At 42.1% G+C, this 20,961-nt stretch overlaps 1 protein-coding gene across 2 annotated transcripts in view; it reads right to left on the bottom strand.

Moving 5' to 3' along the window:
• Positions 1-20,961, bottom strand: part of CHRDL1 (chordin like 1) — a 125,674-nt gene that overhangs the window by 28,267 nt on the left and 76,446 nt on the right. The window contains exons 5-7 of one of the 2 annotated variants that reach the window (XM_077773725.1): positions 16,781-16,926; positions 15,024-15,117; positions 22-89 (exon numbers count right to left, since the gene is read on the bottom strand). In XM_077773725.1, coding sequence (XP_077629851.1) covers positions 22-89; positions 15,024-15,117; positions 16,781-16,926 — 308 coding nt within the window. The remainder of the gene's footprint in view (positions 1-21; positions 90-15,023; positions 15,118-16,780; positions 16,927-20,961) is intronic. The other variant, XM_077773734.1, reaches the window with a different exon arrangement.

The raw sequence follows: 20,961 nt of genomic DNA, 5'->3' as shown, positions 1-20,961 counted from the left end.
ATTTGAGCTATTCACACTTACTGCTTCTCTGTTGGCAGGTTGCCGGAAGATATCACCATCAGAATGTTCCCACGACAATTCTCCATCCCCTGTTTATTACAAAATAAGGAAAGGTCATACATACATAGAAGGGAAAACCATCACCCTTGTGACCTAGCAACATTTTTGGTTCTATGATCCCAAATTTCTCCAGACAACTTAACAATATTTGGGAAACAAAAAGGAAAATAATCACTTTCCACTGTGATACAGCCATCAGCCTCCCTTTTGATTATTTTATTCCCATGGCAGATAAGTTTTTTGCAGGTCATGTGTAACTTGTGTTTAAACTACCTTTAAAAATGAGAGTTTTGAGGATTTGGTCTGTCATAATTGGTTAAATTTACCATTATGTCTCTGAGAAGGTATGACCTGGTCTGAACGTTAAGGTAAAGCTTGCGGTGGTTAAGAGTGTTTACATGACCAGTATCCAAGATGTACTTATCTATTGTTGCTGGAGATACTTTTGCTTAGGTCTCTGTGTCCACTCTTTGAACAGTGAACCCTTATCACTGCCATCTTCCAGAGTAACTGCTTTTGGGAGGAGGATCCTACTTTTAGCCTTGAGAACAACAAACACAGCACAAGACGGTGATATTCCATAGCCAATGAAAGATCACAAACAAAAGGACAATTTCCAAGGATATTCCCTTGTGTTATCTATGACCAAACAAGGTGATGGGAAGAGCTTGGTATTACTATTAGCATCAGATCAACCATATACTTCATAGGATAATAAGAAATACCCAAAAGTATCAGCATTAAGAATTTTCTATTTTAATATATCCCCCAAGCTTTCAAAACCCATGTCTACATAGTAACATGTTACTAGTTCAAAGATATGATAGTACTGTGAGGGAAAATTGGCTGTTACGACTTGAAAAGGACCTCGAAATTCCTTTGATAGCAATATTATCGTCAGGTAGTGACATATAACAAAATTATGGTTTTAGCCCCTTCATGATTTAAAGATCATCTTATGGAAAAAATTATGAATTGTCAAGATTTAACTCTGGTTACTAGATTAATGATAGTGTAATCATATCATTCCCTGATCAAAACCTTCAATGTGTTCCTGTTGGAGACTGTATATAATTAGCCCTCACCTCATCTTTATGAGTACCTGCCTCTTTCCCAACTATCTCGGCTACTCTACAATGAGAACCCTTTGACCCTTTGCTCTTTATGGAAAATGTGGCTCCTGTTCTTGCTTCCATGCATTTGCTCATGTTATTCTTCTGAAATTATCTTCCCATCTCCCACACCCATACCTCCTGCACAGTTTTGCAAAAAATTTAAGTTTCACCTACTGTACAACATCTTCCTTAAGCACTCTTTCATATTTCTGGTTTCCTAAAGGACTTAGCATCCTATAGTCTTAGAGATGTACAGGAGTCCAAGCAGATTTTTGTCCAACTGCTCCATTTCACAGATGGAGAAAGGCTCAGAGAGTGCAAGCAGCCATTCACAGTCACAAAATGAGTTGATGAGCATTAACACCCCAAACCCCAGATTTCCTGGCTTCCAAATAAGTGTGTTCATTCTATAAGGGCAGGATTTTTTATTTGTGTTATCCATGGCTGTATCACCATCATCTAGAACAGTGCTTGACACATAGGAGTCACTCAATAAAATGTGTGTCAAATGATGGAATTGAGAGGTCTTCTGTAACTACCTATTGAAAATTTCAATGACCCTCTGATATTTCTTATCTGCCCTCTTGGCCTTTTATTTTTAACACTTAACACTATCTTATAGTTTATACAGTTTGTTTGTTTTGTTTGTTTTCTGCTCTCTCCACTAGAATTCTCCTATGAGAACAAGGATTTTTGTCTATTCTGTTCACTGATATAACTCCAGCACCTAGAAGAGCACTGAGCACATGGTACTCATTCAATATTTCTTGAATGAACACTAAAACACTGTACAGCACCCTCTGTTGTAAAATATTTCTGAGTCTTCCTTGTCCTCCTGAAGAGACCATGAATCCTGTGAAACCAGAGATCATGTCTTATACATTCCCCTGTATTGCCTAGATCACTCGCTTTCAAAGTGTGTTCTCTGGATCAGCAGTATCAGCATTACCTGGGGACTTGTTAGAAATGCAAAATGTGGGACCCCATCGCAGACCTACTTAGTCACTCTTCGGTGGGGCAGGGAGCAATGATCTGGGTTTTGACAAGCCCTTCTAGAGATTCTGATGTGTGCAAGAATTTGAAAATAATTGGACTGGAGCACTTAGCATGCTCCTGGGTACACATCAGGTGCTCAATATATGTACTGAATTGAACTGCAGTTAAAAATACAGAATTAAGTACTTGGCCAATAGTAAATTCATTTCTTCCTGGTTATTCCAAGTCTGAATAAAAGATGGCAGACAAAGAGTGCATGCAGACTATGTGGAAACCCTGACTGACCCTGAAAGAGTGAAGATGATTTCACCTTTGTTTATATCTAGAAAATAATGCCCAAAAGTCAGTTAATATATATTGGATGCTTCTTGGGTGGAAAGTCTGATACTAAGGCAGGAGGAGGAGAGAAATCAGATTGGGCCCTTGCTCTCAAGACCTTTACAACATGTTTGGAGGTGACAGGAAGTCAGCACAGGAAACAGCCTAACACACATACACACACACACACGCGTGCGCAGAGTAACAACTTGAAATACAAATGAACCTATGTGCTTGGGAGATATTGAATAGGTAAGTGATCAGTAAGATAACAATCATGTAAAACTTCCCAAAAGGATTAGTCATGTTTTTAGAAGTAAACACTACAGGGCATGAACACATGGTAATGTGGACACCGGGTGGCTCAACCGAAAGGAATGGCATTTGCAAAGGGGCAGAACTTTGGAAACAGTAAGTAACGTACTGGAGACATCCAGAAAGGTGTGGGTTGACTACAAAGTTCAGATATGAAACAAGAGAAATGAGGATGGTGGAGAGAAAGAAAGGAAGAGGGAGACAGAGGGGAGTAGTGGGTGAAGAGGAGAGGAAGGTAAAGAAACAGGAGGGGAGGGAGACTGGTTGTTGAGGTATATAAGGGTGGTAAATGATTGCTGTGTAGACTTCAGAAAGAGGTTTGAAGAATTCACATTTTATCCTGTTACCAATTTTTAGGTAGACAGAGGCTCCTACAGTAAAAATGGTATTTGTGGAAGCTTCTCCTGGCAATGGAGTGTCACCTAGTTGGGGAGCAACTGGAATCTGGGAAACCAACCAAGCAGCTGTTGTAGTAATATGTGACAGGCCTGAGAATCCATAAAATAATGCAGAAGGGGCAAATCAGACTACTTCAGATAAAAAGGAAATGTAAGATCCCAATGGGAGATTTGATAATGGAAGAGGTCGGCAAAGGAGAAAACAGTGTAAAATGATGGTAGGGTTGCAAAATCTGGACAGCTGGGAAATGGCAGTGCCCTTGACAGAGACTGAGTGGGGATGACTTCAATTTACTTGCTCTGTTTCTGCTGGCAGTGATGGGTCTAAGCAATGTCCTGAGCCAGATGAAAATATGGGACCAGAGAGAAGATTGGAAACCAGAAGAGACTCACCAGCAAACGGCAGAACAAAATGTAAAAGTTATAGGATGTATTTTCAAGCCTAATCTAAGGACCCCAAAGGGAATAAATTACAAAAGAAAAAATGATAGATTAGCTTTCTGCATCAAATGGCGTTTGTAAATGTAGATTTAATGATTGGTACTAACACGGAACATATACTTAACATGACCTTCTGAGAAGATCAATTTATTGCATTTAGACCCTCGAGTCTTCAAAGGCTTTTAGATAGTGTCTTGAAATACTTACAGTCCAGTCAGAATCTCGAAGCATATAGTCTCTGTTAAGTGAGCAGAGAGACAACTCAGGATCAAGCATAGGGGCTTAATGTAGAGGTTCTTACAAGCATGGGGCTTTAGGATGAACTTGTGTAACATCCTGTAAGACAAGTTCAGTTGAAAGTGTCGCAACACCTAAGCATTTAATGGCCAANTACAAATGTGTACTATTTTTATGGCTTTGAGCTTTCAAAGTCATCCAAATGGCATTCTCTAAGCTGGAATGTTCTTTAAGTAAGAAGTTATTCCATATAATTTGAACCATAGCTAAACTGGAAGAATCTTCTTAGATGTTCCATTTCNTCCTAAGAGGGAGATGCTTTTTTCTGCCAAGGCTTTATTTAAAAAAAAAGAAAAAGAAAAAGAAAAAAAAACCAAAAAACAAAACAAAAACAAAAACAGTGATTCTAATGGAGACAGATGGATTCTAGTTAATTCTGAGAAGGAACAAGATGTAATTTTAACCAATTTTTAAAACCAAAATGAAAAACAACTCTAGTGTACTGTATGTCAAACAATATTCGTTTAACCTTAAAAGCCACATGTGTTGTTTATTCAAACCTCAATTATTTTCTGNAATGGGAAAAATGGAGTACAAGCATTTGAAAAATGGTCAAGAGCTAGGCTAAAATTCAGAATGTTTATAACTCCCACTGCTTCCATTAAACTCTAGTTGGCTTGAGTAGGGTCACAGAAGTAAACCGTGTCCTCTCAGAAGGACTAAGTGTACACCAAGATTATTAGATGTCCATGAGGATAAGCCTCAGAAAAGCAAAACTACGCCAGCATGTGGCCACTTCTGAACCACACACAACATCATAAACAGCACACTTACAGGTCCTGATTTATCTGGGACAACCCAGTTTCATGCTTCTTTTTCTGCCAGGCAAAATTAGTAAGCCTGCCCTCTCACTTTCAGAAGTGTCTTGGTTTGGATAAATTACAAAGTTGCTCTAATCATAAGGCGCATAAAAATGAAATGAATCCCTGAGATGGAGGGGTGGGAGTGATCCCTGTGACCAGGGAAAGTGATCTCTGCACTTTCAGAGGAACACGTCCTAACCAGCAGAATCAGGGCATGCAGTTAAAGGGCTTTTGAGGGACAACAGGAGAGGGCAGAGAGGAAGACACTGATCACGAAATCTCCACCTACTATGTGACAGGTTATGGGATGGGCCACTTGATAGCCAGTAGACAATACCCAAGCTGTAGATGAAAGATGGAGAGGAAGCAGATGACTTGGAGGCCTCTGCCAAACATCCAATTCTACAAATTCTACTGAGAGGGAGCAAGCATGCTGAAATTTGAGCACAGCTTTAAAGAACTGGGGTATAAGGATTCTCTGCTGGTAGATGTTTGAGCTAACAAGAATGATATACAGTGCTTCCAGGAGTCCTCCAGTGACTCATGGACAGTCAGGGTTTCTAAAAATTCTTCATTGTCCAATAAAGCGCTTCATTGTTTGGGCTGTCAATATAAGCTGTTAGCATTTTAAAGAAAGTATCTGCTTGAGAATGCTAAGACACAGACAAGGGGGATCTCCTGCCAGGAGCAGCCAGCCAAATAAATCTAAAGAGGAATACAAAAGCATTTATCCAGAAAACTCAGAAATACATACTCTAAAAAAAAAAGAGCATTATGAAAGTTGCATGTGCTTCCAAGAGGGAATCATGGGAGAGAGAAGACAGAATCTATTAGTGAGATGGTACCCAGAGCCCACACTCTGCTATTCCAGTGGTGTTATGGCCTAATAATTCAAGGTTATTATAATAGGGGTCTTTGAGGGGCACCTGGTTTGCTCAGTGGTTAAGCCTCTGACTTCGGCTCAGGTCATGATCTCGCGGTTCATGTGTTAGAGCCCTGCATCAGGCTCTGTGCTGACAACTCAGAGGCGGGAGCCTGCTTTGGATTCTGTGTTTCCGTGTCTCTCTCTGCCACTTCCCTGCTTTCTCTCTCCCCCTTCCTCCCTCTCTCTCAAAAATAAACAAACATTAAAATTTTTTAAAAAATGAAGTGGGGGTCTTTGAGTTGTCACAATATATCTGTCGGAAGTGTTACCATATCTGCCCCCTGGGGAGCAGAACTGTCACAAAGTCTGTTCCTCCCAGTAGCCTCAGAGTTCAGACTCCCCAAAGTTGCTCTACATCCCCAAATTGAGAGGCAACACGGTACTCATGCCTGAGAGAACAACCCAAGTCAGACTGCCTGGGTCCAAATCCTGGCTCCACCCCTTCTTGCCTGTGTGGCTCTGGGCAAGTGATAAAACTCTATGAGCCTCAGTTTGCTTACTGCTAAAATGGAGACAATAATGCCTACCTGGGGCCGGGGGGTATGAGGATGAAATGAATTAGTATGCACAAAGAGCTGAGAACGGTGCCTGGCACACCAAGTGTTATGTGTGTGTCAGTTTTATTCCCCCTCTTCTTCACATCCTTTCCTCCTCCTCTTCAAGAGTGGCTTACCCATGGGGAAACCCTCACCACACGACTCCCATGAGCCTGCGAGGTACCTAACAAAAAAAGGGTCTGGATTAAACAAACAAATGAAGCCTAGTAGTAAGAGAAACATTTATGCCCACACACAGAAAGGGAATCGTTTCATGTCTACATCATTCCACTTTGAAGCCAGGATCCTGGATTCAGAAAAAAAAAAAAAAAATGGCCACTGTGATTCTTTCAGCTTCTGGTCTAGTTTAGATGGTCTCATAATTGTGCTAGCCTTCTCCTCATTTTCCACTTTTTCAAAGAGGAGTTTGAATTGCAATGAAATCCCATATTCTCTCTCGGCTTAAAATGAGGCTGAGGAGGATGGATACCTGCTTACTGTGAGACAGTGCAATTTATAGTCATAAAGTGGAGTGGTAAAAGTCCAAGTACCCAAATAAAGAGAGCCCTCTGCTGCCAAATCCATAAATGGAAAATAACATGCGGATGGAGAAGGGAAGGAAGCTCAGAGATTTATCAATGTTTGCTGCTGGTCAACCTGGGAATGAATGGAAAACAGCAGTAAGTTCTTAAGAGTTGTCAAGTAGGTAATATTCAAATAGGGCTTCCTCTGCCTGATGTTGCTCCTCTTGCTCATGTTTCTTTTTCCTCTGTTGATGCTGTCAGCCAATGAATCAGACTTGTTTCTAGAAATACTGGGGTCTAGGCTCATAAACAGTGTTCCAATCAGAAGAATGGATACATGTGGCCATGTGTTTCTGGGCAACCATGGCGTCCCTTGAAGTGGTTGAAAGGGCAGGGCTGAAGGGAGATTGGCTTTAACCTGCGAAGAAATACTTACTCCAAAATGCTTCACGGGGAATTCCTTATTTTTACTGCAGAACCAGACTCCTATACATATGAAAAACCCTCTAATCCCAGAGTAGGATGGGGTATTTATTCCACATGGCCAATTAGGAATCGGCACTGTCATCAAGCTCAGTATGAAAGTCACTGCTGTCACAACCACTATCTAGATGGCTTTCAGTCTAAGAAGACACATGCTACACATAAGAGACATGCCAAGAAGGAACACAATGACTGCAGAGGGGAGGGAGTCCTGGGAGTGTCAGTAAGCTCATAAAGATGAATTCTGAGTACAGAGTATGTAGAAAGAATCAAACACAACCTAGGAAATTTCCATGGCAAAAGAAAGCTTCTAGCAGGGATCTGGAAGAAGCGAGCAAGGCGAAGGGTGGGAGATCTCTAAGATGGTCCTATCTTCATGAACTTGAACAGTTCACCTGAGAATGGGCTTATTATGGTGATCAGACTCTTCTGTAGCTCTGCGAAGATCAGAGTGTTTAAAAATTTTTTTAAATGTTTTTATTTCTGAGAGAGAGACCGCATGAGCAGGGGAGGGGCAGAGAGAGAGGGAGACGCAGAATCTGAAACAGGCTCCAGGCTTTGAGCTAGCTGTCAGCACAGAGCCTGATGTGGGGCTTGAACCCATGAACCATGAGCCGAAGTTGGACGCTCAACTGACTGAGCCACCCAGGTGCCCCAAGATCAGAGTGTTTTAATGCATACTGAAGTTTAGGTGAGAGAACACCAACTCGAAAATTATCAAGGACTGAGTTCATTTTTATTTTTATTAATATTCTCTTGAGAAGTGTGTCTTGTTAACGATGCTTCCTTCCTATCATCGTGACCTGGAAATGACAGCATTCTTGTAGAAAATGTGGACTAAACCAGAATCAACACTAGAGGACCTATATTTGGAGGTGCTGTTATTTTTTCCAGTTTTGGTGGACTTAGTGAACTTTGACAACTTGGGTAGATTTCTGCGATGTTAAAAAAAATTGAACTACATCTCACACCACTTCCCTCAAGATTTCTGGGTCCCAGCCAAGATGGTGTCTCAGGTGTGATTCTGCTGCTTTTCTGGAAAGAGAAATTGAGTCTCATGTAAAATGGCCGTTGTTTTGGGCACTGACAAATTGCTTTTAAACAGTTGCTTTCAGTTTCAGTTATCTCAAGGGAGTTTGCAGGAATGCTTCAACTTCATAAAAAGAGATTCTATTTTCTCCTTGGGCTCTTTGGAAATGTGTTGGATAAATGAGCTTGGATCAAGTAAGTTTTAAGTTCAGCCATCTCTCTTGCCTCCCTAGATAGGATTGCACTTGGGGAGTGGTGTCAAGAGCTCTCCATATATGTAGCTCTCTTCCTTTTTAACAAATCCACCACAAGATATGCTTAATTCGATGCTCGGGGAAACAGAGGAAGAAGGTGGTTCTTTTCCAGTTAAGAAGCCAAGACCCATGAAATGATGAAAAATCCAAGAAAATATTTTGAAATGCTGGACTCTACAAACCAGACTAAGCCCTGAAAGTGGTCCAAGAAGAGGGCCAATGATAACTAGAGTGATCAGGTAGAGTTCTTTGAAAGGGGTGTGCCTCTAGCTGGGTTCTTGAAAGATGGGTAGGATCCTAATTCATAGAAGAGAGGAGGGAAACTATTTCAAGCTTGTGGGAAGTTAGGAGCTAAGAGAGGCATGTAACAGGAGTGAAAGAGGGAAGGAACATGGCATATTTTAGGACACAGAGAACGGCCAGCCTAGAGTAGAAGATGTGTGTGTTGGTGTCCGAGAAACGAGGATGAGTTAAGGAAGGGTCAGATTGCTTTATAAGAGCACCTTCAGAAACAATCTGAAGGGGGTGCCTGGGTAACTCAGTCGGTTAAGTGTCTGACTCTTACAGTTTTGTGGGTGCGAGCCCTGTATTCCAGTATTCCAGTGCAGAGCCTGCTTGGAATTCTCTCTTTCCCTCACTCTCTGCCCTTTCCCCACTTGCCTTATCTCTCTCTCCCTCAAAATAAATAAATAAACAAACAAACAAGCAAACTTAAAAAAATAAAAAATAAAAACTATATGAAGGGCTCACATTGGCGAATGTGGTAAGGTATGGTAGGCACTGACCAACATCATCAATAGTTCTGTAAGAAGAAAAGCCTGGGCTAGAGTATAATGCACATGTACTGTGGAGGGAGAACAGTTATTGACACTCCTACAGCCCAAGATGGCTGGTTTCGTGGTGGGATCAGAAGTCGAGGATCCTGGGAGGGTAAGACCACCACTAGCTATGTCCCTAACTTTGGAGTCAATCCTTCCTTACCTTGGGGTGCAGACAGTGAAGAGGAATATGGTGTGAGTGGAGGCTGGAGAGAGACAATCCTAGGCATCTTCCTTCATCTCCCTGACTAGATCAACCCCTCATAATTACTGCCTTTTCCAACACCTTTCTTTGTAGCATATGGCAAATTATAATTTTGTATTTTCTTGTGCCATTATTTGCTAAATGCTGTCTTGCCCATTTAACTCTGCAAGGGCAGGCTCCATGTTCGTTTTGTTCCCCATTGTATATCCAGCACCAGCACACACTTGGTACTTGGCAGTTGCTCCAGAAATGTCTGCCGGATGAAATAAGGTAGATATTTACATTCTTTAAGCCTATAAAGAGAGAGGGGTGGAAAAGAAGTGTTCCCCTGTGTTTGGGAGTGGGTAGGTTGAGGCCATGATGGGGAAAGCTGAGTAGTATGGTTACTCTCCTAGGACTATCCACGTATGCCAATGTGCAGGCATGTTCTTTATGCCCCTCTACTCCCTTGAACCAGGAGAGGTCCCTTGTCACTGTTCTATGAACGGCTCCCACCAGGTAGTGTAAGAACTTGGGACTCTAGAGCCAGGCCGACAAGGTTCAAATTCTAGCTCTGCCACTTACTACCACGGATCCTTGGGCCAATCGCTTAACTTCTGTGCCTCAGTTTCCTCATCCATACAAAGGGGAGAATAACTGTTCCCACTCTGTTGTGAGGGTTACACAGGGTATTATACACATAAGCATTTAGACCACCACCTGGCACATAGTAAGCACTACCAATGTACACTTTCCATGCAGGCTTGGCTCTCGATGTGGCCAAGAGCCTACCCCAAAAACCTCTCCCTTGTCTAGAGTCCAAGTACATAGCCTTCCCCTTTGACTTGGCAAGGTAGGCAGGAGACAGGAAGCAGTAATGATAAATGGTAGAGAGAAACTGGGGATGGGTTTGGATTTGAGGCCTGCCTGCCCAGAATGTGGCAGTTGTACGATCTGCAAAGAGATTTTTTTCTTCTGATAAAGTTTCTCTTAAGGTTCCAGTGGCTGGGTGTGCTCCACTTCCAGTCCAGATGAGGTCTGCTCAAGTGCCAGCAATGACATGCCCCATGCCAACGCTCTCCTCACTGTCGTAGGCTCAGGGGCATGTCTAAATAACTGAGGCTGGGGTTGAGATTCAATCTGTCGCAGATGTCACTATCAGACATAGGAAGAGAGGCACACGCTAGTGTTTGGTGACAGTGCAGAGAGCCGGTTTCAAGGGGGCCCTTTATATTAAAGTTTCCAGGTTCAGCACTCAAAAGGTATTTCTAGGGGCACCTAGGTGGCTCAGTCGGTTAAGCATCCGACTTTGGCTCAGGTCATGATCTCACGGTTCATGGGTTCAAGCCCTGCGTTGGGCTCTGTGCTGACAGCTAGCTCAGAGCCTGGAGCCTGCTTCAGATTCTGTTTCTCCCTCTCTCTGATCCTCCCCTGCTCATGCTGTCTCTCTCTCTCTCTCTCTGTCTGCCTCTCAGAAATAAATAAAACATTAAAAAAATTTTTAAAAACAAAATGTTATTTCTTTTGCAGTATTTTGCCTGCAGTTAGGGTGGTCAGCATAGGGGAGAAGTGTGTCTGCATTCCCTGCCACATGAGTAATGTGCTTATACAAGACATACCTTTATAAAACACAGTGTTTCGACAGAAAAAAAATAATGAGGTGCTTCAAAAATGAGGACTTCAAAGGAGATTCAATCACATTATATACAACTGAAAGATGTAAAGAAATTAAACGCAGAGAAAAAGGCATCAATTTTATGAAAGTGCAGGATTCAGTCTTCATAGGGCAAGATGAAAGAGGATGGCTTATTTAGGCTGCAGAAGAGATGGCAGAGAAAGAACTTCATGAACTGTCAGGTGTGTGAAAGGACAATATGTGATCAGTAATACCTCGCTTTAATGTGTTGCTTCTGAGGACATGAGAAAAGTGTAAATTGTGATGAGAGAAGTGTTCAGCAGATGGGGACTCTGTGAACAGAGATTAAGCAAATAAAGAGACAAGACTATCAGACACAGAGGAGAGGGTGCAATTGTACCTGAACCCCCAGTCAATGAATACAGTAGTATTAAATGCAATGTAATAATTATCTCATACTAAGCAGTAACTCTGTAGAAAAGTCTCCCCCCCCCACCAGATCTCTAGGTCATCTCAGTTCATTTTTACAGCCTTTCCATTGGTGATAGATATTATGTATCTCCATTCCCAGAGCTGAAAAAAAAAAAATGAGGCTGTATGTGGGCCAGCAGCTTGCCCGAGGAAACACCACTAGTAGGTGGAAGCTGAGTAAAAGCAAATCTGTTTCCTTCTGGCTTCACAGCCTACATCATCTGCATCACATTGTCTCTCAGATGCAAAATATCATGTCTTGTGGCAGTTTCCTTTCTTTTGTGATTGTCCTTCAGTTTAGATTTGTCATTGTACCCTTTGCCCCAAACAAAATAACCTCAGCCTGATGAGGGGACCAGAGCAACAAGATGGTTATATTAGCAGCCACATGTATAACTCTGCTCTGTATGGACTCTCTTCCCCTTTGGAGCAGAATCAGGTTGGGGCAAAGATGGGCAGGGAGATGAGGAACAAAATACCCACCTTTTCTGGCTTAAATGTAATAGCTGTACTGACATACAGACACACATACTGGGAGAGACTGCTAGAGAAAGATCCAGAGCCTTATTGAAGCAGAAACCAAATCAGGCCATGACTAAGTCCATACTAACTTGTGAGAACCACTAAAAAGAGCATATTAAAAGGGATGCACATATAGGGTCTCCTGGGTGGCTCCTGGGTGGCTCAGCCTCCAATTCTTGATTTTGGCTCAGGTCAGGTCGTGGGATCAAGTCCCACATCAGGCCCCACATTGGACTCCATATCATGCTCTGCATATTTCTCCCTCTCTCTGTGTGCTTCCCTCAAAAAAAGAGGGGATGAACATAACTGGTACTCAGAACAAAGTCATTTCTTTCTAAAATAAATATTATGGTGTCTTGAAGTGAGATGGGGANCTACTGATCACGAGCCAATATATAGCCAGCACTACCTATCACAGTCCATCAGTAACTCAGAGGAAGGAAACACAACAATAATATCATACATTCGTTGCATCTAATTCAAACTATGACTTTCTGGCAATACTGCAAAGCTAGTGTGTGTCTCTCCCCCTAGAGCAGTGAGGGGGAAAAAAGATGAACCAGAAATAATAGTTCCTACTTTAAGGAGCTTATAATTGGTAGGGCGGATAAGACATGGGCACACATAATGAAAAACAAAAGGTAACAAAGTGATAAATGCTACTGGAGAAGGGCCGGNCCGGTTACTTTTTTTTTTTTTTAAACTAAGCTCTACACCTAACGTGGGGCTTGAACTCATGACCCCGAGAACAAGAGTCACATGCTCTACTGACTGAGCCAGCCAGGTTCCCCAGCACAAAGGCTTTTGAGTAGAGGTGTAGTATGGTTAAGGTTATGTTTTTGGAAGATTAAACTAGCAGTAATGTATAGGAGTCAACTACCCATCCCCTATCAGCAAATCCTATAATTTTCTCCCTCTAACTCAGTGGTTCTCAACCTTGGCTGCACATTGGAATCACCTTCCCCTCCACCCCCAGTCTGGATGCAAATTTATCAAGGTAATTCCAATATGCGCCCATGGTCAAGAAGCAATGCTGTTAAGTACATTTCAAATTTGTCCATTTCTCATTATTGTGTCTGCACCATATGCAAGACACTGTGCTAGGTCCCTTTCCTGCATTATCTCATTTAAACCTTACAACCATTTGGAAGTCAGTACTCACATTCTCCTCCCTTTAAAGACTATTAGAAAGGCTGAATGCATTGCTCAGGATTATCCAGGGAGCAATTAGTAGCAGGACTAGGATTAGAACCGAGGAAGCCTGGTTCCAAAGGCTGCAGTCTGAACCACTACTCTATATTGTGTCCCTACACCAGGCACCTGCCCTCTCACACTAGAGAGACTATTCCACTTGCCTTCTTTGTCGCCTCTCCCCTTTCTTTGTTGCCTCCCTCCAATCTAGTCTGGACACAACAGCCAATGAGATCTTTAAAGACACCAATTAGTTCATGTCATGCCCTGCTCACAACCTTCCAATGGCTCCCAATGTACTTAAAAAAACTAAACTCCAAACTCCTTCCCATGGCCTTGAAAGTCCTGTGTGATCTGACTCCTGTTCCTTCAGTTCTTCAGCGTCATCTCAGGCCAGTTGACTACAATCACTGTGCTACGCTGCTCCTCAGATTCCTTGAATGCTCTGAGCTCTTTCTTGCCTGAGGCCCTTGAATTTTCTTTTCTTTTTGCCTGCAGTGCTCTTCCCCCAGGATCTTTGCATGGATGGTTATTTTTCATCTTTCAAGTGAGAGCTTAAATGTCACCTCAGAGAGGCCTTCCCACCCACTCAATGTAAATGCTGTCTCCTCAGTCTTGTGTTTATTTTCTTCATGGTACTTACATATTTAGATTTAGATTTTTATTTACGTGTTTGCTTATGATTTGTCTTCTTTGGTAGAATGTGAGTTCCACAAGAGCAAACAACATACCTTTGCTGCTATGTATGCTGCATATAGTTGTAGAGGGTGTGTACTGCACAAATGTGCTGCAGTTGAAGGGGGTACATTCACAAAGATTTTCTGACAAATGACAGTAAGGTATCTTAAGTAAAAGGATTCTTTTTAAAATTTGCATAAAGATGCCATATAGTCTAGCATTGCCCTGTATGTTTACTGTATTTACCAATATGTATCTAGCTTCTAGCACAGGGCTGAGCATATAGTAAGTAGATGCTCAATAAATATGCTGATTAGATGGAAGGAAAGAAGACAAAATTAGAATACTGCTAGAGAGAGCCAGAAAGGAGACAGATAGAAGACTGCTGATAGATTTAGTAATCTGAGAAGAGGCAATAAAGGAGAAATTAAAGATGATTATGCTTGATCTTAGGAAGCTAGAGGGAAAAAAATGGTGCCATTATCAAAGAAATGGAAACCAAATAAGAAAAAATTGGCTTCAGAAGACACCGATGCCATTGAGGCTATAATTTGAGAAGATGATGCCTTCGATTGTGTTTTTACAGAGTTTGTTGCCTTTGGACTGTGGGGTTTTAAATATACCTAAATTTGCCCTGGACAGTCTTCAAAGTGGTCACATCAATGCTTTGCAAGGCCCATTCTTCCTTTTAAGGCTGTGTATGGAAATGGCCTGTGTTTTACAACACAGTAAAAGCTAGAAGAGATTAAGGGAGAAGAGATACAGACATTTTCTCAATAGATGATGCCCACTCCTTCTCTCTTGCCACATTCCAGCGTGGTGTCTTTCAGGTGATTGCCCTTAAAATCAGTGCTTCTGGGGGGCACCTGGGTGGTTCAGTTGGTTAAGCATCTGACTTTGGCTCAGGACATGATCCCACAGTTCTNCCTACACCCCCTGACTATAAACGAAGGCTACCATAGAAAATTTCCCTTTCCTAGGACACTGGGGGCTAGGACACCCCTACTTCTTGGAATACAGGGTACCTACCTCTGCAAACCCGGCAGCAGGAATCCGGAACAGAGACTGGGAATGCACAGGTTAACTTGGGGCAAGTCTTGAGACCACAGTACACATTTCCCTCCTGCCAAGGAAAAACAGAATTTAAGATCAGAAGGATCTGGGAATAAGTGTAAAGTCTCCTTAGCTTGGGACCCGGGATGAGTAGGGTCTTAAAACGTGGTACTCCTTCCCAATGCCCCTCCCATAGTTAGTTCTAGGTACTTCTGAGATTTGATTATGCTTTATTTTTTTTTCCCGTTTACTATTTCTCCAGGCCAGAGACTAAGTCATGGAAGGGTTGGCAATCCTCGCTGGGGATCCTGGTCTGAGATGGTATAGGGTAGTCAGTACAAGAGCTGCCATGGCCCTGCCAAAGCCCCAAATACGGTGTTGCTCTTCTTTTCTCTTTGCAAGGTATCGCTTGGTCCCCATCGTGCCCCAGCTGGACACTGGGACTTAAGGGAAGGCAGATTTGCATGACAGCCCCCTCTTTTTATAACTTTCCAAACCATGGAGACAAGTTGTCTGGGAGGAAATGCAAAACTACACGGGCTGATCAGAATGGACAGCTCAGTTCAGTACAAGGCAAGGGAGAGAACCAAATTTCCTTGCTGTTCTGTCTAATTCCACCTCCCTAAAGTTCTAGGTTCCAAACATCCTTTCTTAAACCTTGCTCTTAATTCTTAGAGGCATTAATTCTGGGGCAAGAAGGCTCCCTGAAAAGTCATTCGGAAGGCAAGGCCACAACCAAATTCTCCCAAACTACTGAGATACCATATTTTTACTACAAATCTCTAGGGGAAGAGATTCTAGTATGTCCCTTGGCGATTCAGTGTTTAAGCCCCTTACAGGTAAAAAAGTTTCTACATCTAACTTCATTTCCTCTCACTTCACGTTAAATGGCCATTTTATTCCATTTTCTAGTTCTACCTATTACATTCTCTGGATTGCACGATTACGTGAAGATATAACTGTTTTACTTTATTCCTAGGGTATATACAGTTCTGACAAGGAATGTCACAGGAATAATCATGTTTTGTTGAGAGAGTTCTCATTGTAGGGTATCAGGGACAAACTGGTTAGGAGAATATATAAGAGATGGGATCCAAGAGATACCCCTGTTTATTTGTGAATTGGACAAGCAGCCCTAGATGGTGCCACTGGCTCTTCTACCCGTAGCATCCCCAAAGCTTCAAATAGTTGAGTCTTGGGGCACCTGGGTAGCTCAGTTGGTTAAGCATCCGACTTCGGCTCAGGTCATAATCTCACAGTTCATGAGTTCAAGCCCCGCACTGGGCTCTGTGCTGACAGCTGAGAGCCTAAAGCCTGCCTCGGATTCTGTGTCTCCCTCTCTCTCTGCCCCTCCCCTGCTCACACTCTGTCTCTATCTCTCTCTCAAAAACAAATAAATGTAAAAAAAATAGTTGAGTACATCTGATGAAGGCTTTGCTGGTTTGACTATTATGAAAAGTAGAACAGATGAAGACCATCAGCTCATCTTTGTCCACTTGAAGAGTCATAAAGCTTCAAGACCAGGATATGACTGGGTCTGACTTCTTTAACATAGGACAGGGTTGTTCAGGGTTGATGAAGATCAGAGAGTCTGGATCGACTGGGAGGCTTAGGATTTAAATGCAGTCCATCTTCCCTTCAAACACCTTATGATGTAGGCTCAATGTGAAGGTATAAGGTTGTTGGGGTGTTGGGGTTGGGGCCAGCAGGGACATTAAAATGCTGGGTCTTACCGAACAGCTGCACTGGGTGCATTGATTGGGTTGCCGGTTCTGAAAGAGCCCTTCAGCCACGAACAGCTCACCATGTTGGTAAGTGGTCCCGTTGTATTCACACGACTTGCTGGTCACCTTATTGTTTGCTGGGGGTAAGGAGTCTTCTGGGACAGGGTGGAGAAAAACCACATCAAGTATTGACATCATTGCAAAGAATTTCATAACTACGAACAGAAGATGGGGCTGTACTGTGTAGAGGGAGTTAAAAGACATGCCCAGGGTGCTTGGGTAGCTCAGTCGGTTACGCGCCCAACTTTGGCTCAGGTCACAATCTCACAGTTAGTAAGTTCGAGCCTCGTGTTGGGCTTTGTGCTGATAGCTCAGAGCCTGGAGCCTGCTTCAGATTCTGTGTCTCCCTATCTCTCTGCCCCTCCCCCACTCACCTTCTCTCTCTCTCTCTCTCTCTCTCTCTCTCTCTCTCTCTCTGTGTGTGTCTCACTCTCTCACTGTTTCTCAAAAATAAACATTAAAAATTTTTAAAAGATAGCTTCTAATTCAGTAGCCGATGAATTTAGATAATATTAAAACGGCCAGACAAGAAGAGCAACTGACATGACCACCCCTCTGTTTTTTCATTTGTTGAGCATTTATTGAGCACCTATGATGTGCCAGGCACTGTAATGGGTACTAGAGAGAAATCAGAGAAGGGCAAGGCTCCTGCCTTGATGGAGTTAACAGACCATGCGAATAACGTGTTAACTTGCCCAGAAGGAGGGTGTCCTTTCAGAAGACAAACCATATATTATAACTACCCTGGTAACTTTACCCCCTCACATGTTTTATATCACTTGGTATGTGCTTGTATGTTTGTTCTGGCCTCTGGGGTCCTTGCTTGTTTTTTTTTAATTGAAGTATAGTTGACACATGAAGTCTCTGCTGATTTTTTTTTTAATGTTTTATTTATTTCTAGGAGAGAGAGAGAGAGAGAGAGAGAGAGAGACAGCGTGAGCAGGGGAGGGTCAGAGAGAGAGGGAGTCACAGACTGAAACAGGCTCCAGGCTCTGAGCTGGCAGTCAGCACAGAGCCCGACGCGGGGCTCGAACCCAAGAACTGCGAGATCATGACCTAAGCGAAAGTCGGACGCTTAACCGACTAAGCCACCCAGGCGCCCCAGTCTCTGCTGATTTTTAATTCCGCCACCAAGATTGCACCCCTCCTCCCACTCTTTTCCACCTGCTAAAATCCTGTCTGATTTTGAAGTCTCAGGAAAAGACACTTTTTCTCTGCAGACCATTCCCCAACAGCTCCAGCCCATTACCTGGACCTTTCAAGACATGTGATTTCTGAAGCATACAATCTGGGACTTGAATATTACTGTAACTCATATTCCTAAATTATAGTCACCTAGCTAACAATTTATAAAGGGATTTCACACATATTATTACACAGGAGCCTCATAACAACTCTATCAATCAAGTAAGGCAGATCTTGAACTTCATTTTTCATTTGAAGGTAACAAACCTCTGAAGTGGACTTTTCTGAAGTCACTAACAAATCTTAGTGAGTGATGACTCTAAATTCCATCTTTTTTCAATCAACCTATGTACACACACACCAAACAAACCAGATTAAGCTAATCAGTGATGTACAAATTAGCAATAGATACAAACAGAACTGGGAAAGTGCCCTCTGTAGAATGGGGGAAGAAGAGAAATCAGAGGAGGTGTGTGTTTTGTTAGGGGAAGGCTTAGACAGTTAAACCATCCTTTCTTTCCCATCAGTCAAAAGTATACTGAAGGGGCGACTTGGTGGCTCAGTCGGTTGGGCGTTCAACTCTTGATTTTTGGCTCAGGTCATGATCTCACAGTCANTTTTAGCACAGGGAGGGTGAAAACACTTTTATTTATTTATTTATTTTTTTTACAAATAGTTTATTGTCAAATTAGTTTCCACATAACACTCAGTGCTCATCCCCATAAGTGTCCTCTTCTATGTCTCCTTGGCTTTTACTCATTTTGCTGATGGGGAAACTAAGGCTTAAGAAATTAACTGACTTGCCCCAGGTCACACAACTTGCAAGTGGCAGCACCAAAATCTGAACTGATGTCTGACTGATTCTAGAATCATCCATCCTTGCCACTATCAAGGAGGCCATCAATCACATCAAACCTGGAACAAGGAAGGGACCATTCAACTTAAAAACCAAAACCAATGGAACATGAAGGTTATGTTGTCCCTCTAGAATGTTTTGGCCTAAAATACCTAGAAAACTGATCACACTTACTTTGGCTTCAGTGATTTATGTAACTAACTCAACTTTATACTTTGCTATATAAACTGATCCAGCATCAATTTCTGAATAACTCACTCCTTGGGTGTGAACTACTTATTAATGACCCCGTACAGGATAAAAGAAGTTCCTTAAGAAGAAGAAGCCTTAGCTCCTAGAAAATGTTTATCTCATACTCGTTGACCCTAAATCCTGGCCCCTGCCCACAAGTGCACACAATCAGACAGCTTTAACCAGTAGACAGGAATGAAAATCACTGGAGAAAGGACAGGAGCATGGCCTATTCACCCCCCTGGGCTCTAATTATACCAAATCTCTGTATTTTGTGGTGAAGAAAACTGGGATGACCTACAAAATAATATCTACCATGACTCTTACAGGAGTTGACAGATCTTTGGAATACCAAAAGAAGAAAAAGAAGGTTGGAATTATTTTGCCTCAGAAGAATGTGGATTGATCTTTGAATTGGGCCTTCTACCAAGGGATCAACGGGGAGGCAAGTGCAGGGTGAGGTTTTCCAGTCGAAGCATGACCTTGAGAGTCTTTCTTGCAATAGTCTGCATAGCGGCCTGGCATGGAGTCTATTAATCTACTCAACAGGAGATGGGGAGAAAGCAAAAGAGAGAAAGACAAAACAGAATCAAAGAAAAAGAAACCAACTATGAGCATGCTTAATGCTAGGTTTACACAATAAATTTATCTTAATAGCTTTTCATTTGCTCTTATTTCATTATTTTAATATCTCTCATGGAGTGGTGGGGGAATTATGAAATTGAGGCTACTGATCCCCCAAAAGATTTGGCCCATGCCACACAGCTATCTAATAGGAAACCCAACTCAGAAATACAATTTTCCTGTCTCAAACTTTGTATTCTTTTCACAGAGTAGGTATTAAAACTGGTCAGCAGGAAGGATATGAAATTAGTACTTGGAAGAGATATCTGTGCTCTCATGTTTATTGCAGCGTTATTCACAATAGCCACGATAAGGAAACAGCCTAAGGGTCAATCAAGGAATGGAAAAAGAAATCATGGTATATATACACAACGGAATATTATTCAACCTTAAAAAAGGGATCTTGCCATTTGCAACAAACACTGGATGGACCTGGAGGACACTATGCTAAGTGAAATAATCCAGATACGGAGATTTAAAAAAATGGCATGATCTCACTTTTTGTGCAATCTAAAAAATGTCAAATGCATCGAAGCAGAAGGTAGAATTGCAGTTACTAGGGCTTGGGGTTCAGAAAAATGGGGAGATATTGGTCAAAGGGTATAAAGCTGCTGGAGAGCTAATGTACAGCATGATGGCTATAACTAATAATACTGTGTGTATCCCAGAAATTTGCCAAGAGTGCAGATATCAGGTGTTCTCNGACCATAGTAATCATTTCAATATGTATATGTATAGCAAATCAACATGTCGTACACCTTAAATATATACATTTTTAATAAAAAAAGAATGTTTTCAAACTGGGAGGCAGGATCACTGAGTCGAAAAATCCCAGCTTAGGNACTTGAAGGAAGCCACTTTACCCTTTTGGGTCTCAATTTTTCTTTTTTTGTGTGTTTATTTATTTTGAGAGAGAGAGGGAGAGACAGAGACAGAGAGAACAAGAGAGAAAGAGAATGAGTGGGGGAGAGACAGAGAAAGAGAGGGAGAATCCCAATGGGGATCAATCTCATGACTGTGAGATCATGACCTGAGCCAAAATCAAGAGTTGGATGTTCAACTGACTGAGCCACCCTGGCACCCCAAGGGGTCTCAGTTTTTCTATCTAAGAATGGGACATATGTAAATATTAAATCACTCTACTGTACACCTGAAACTGATCCAACACTGTATGTTAACCTGTAACTAAAATTTAAAAACTATATTTAAAAAAGCCAAACCCAAAACTTAGTGG

This window comes from Crocuta crocuta, unplaced genomic scaffold (genome assembly GCF_008692635.1).
Source record: "Crocuta crocuta isolate KB4526 unplaced genomic scaffold, BGI_CrCroc_1.0 scaffold737, whole genome shotgun sequence".
Lineage (NCBI taxonomy): Eukaryota > Metazoa > Chordata > Mammalia > Carnivora > Hyaenidae > Crocuta > Crocuta crocuta.
Note: the sequence above shows the minus strand (reverse complement) of the source record. Positions and strands in the feature narration are given on the sequence as shown.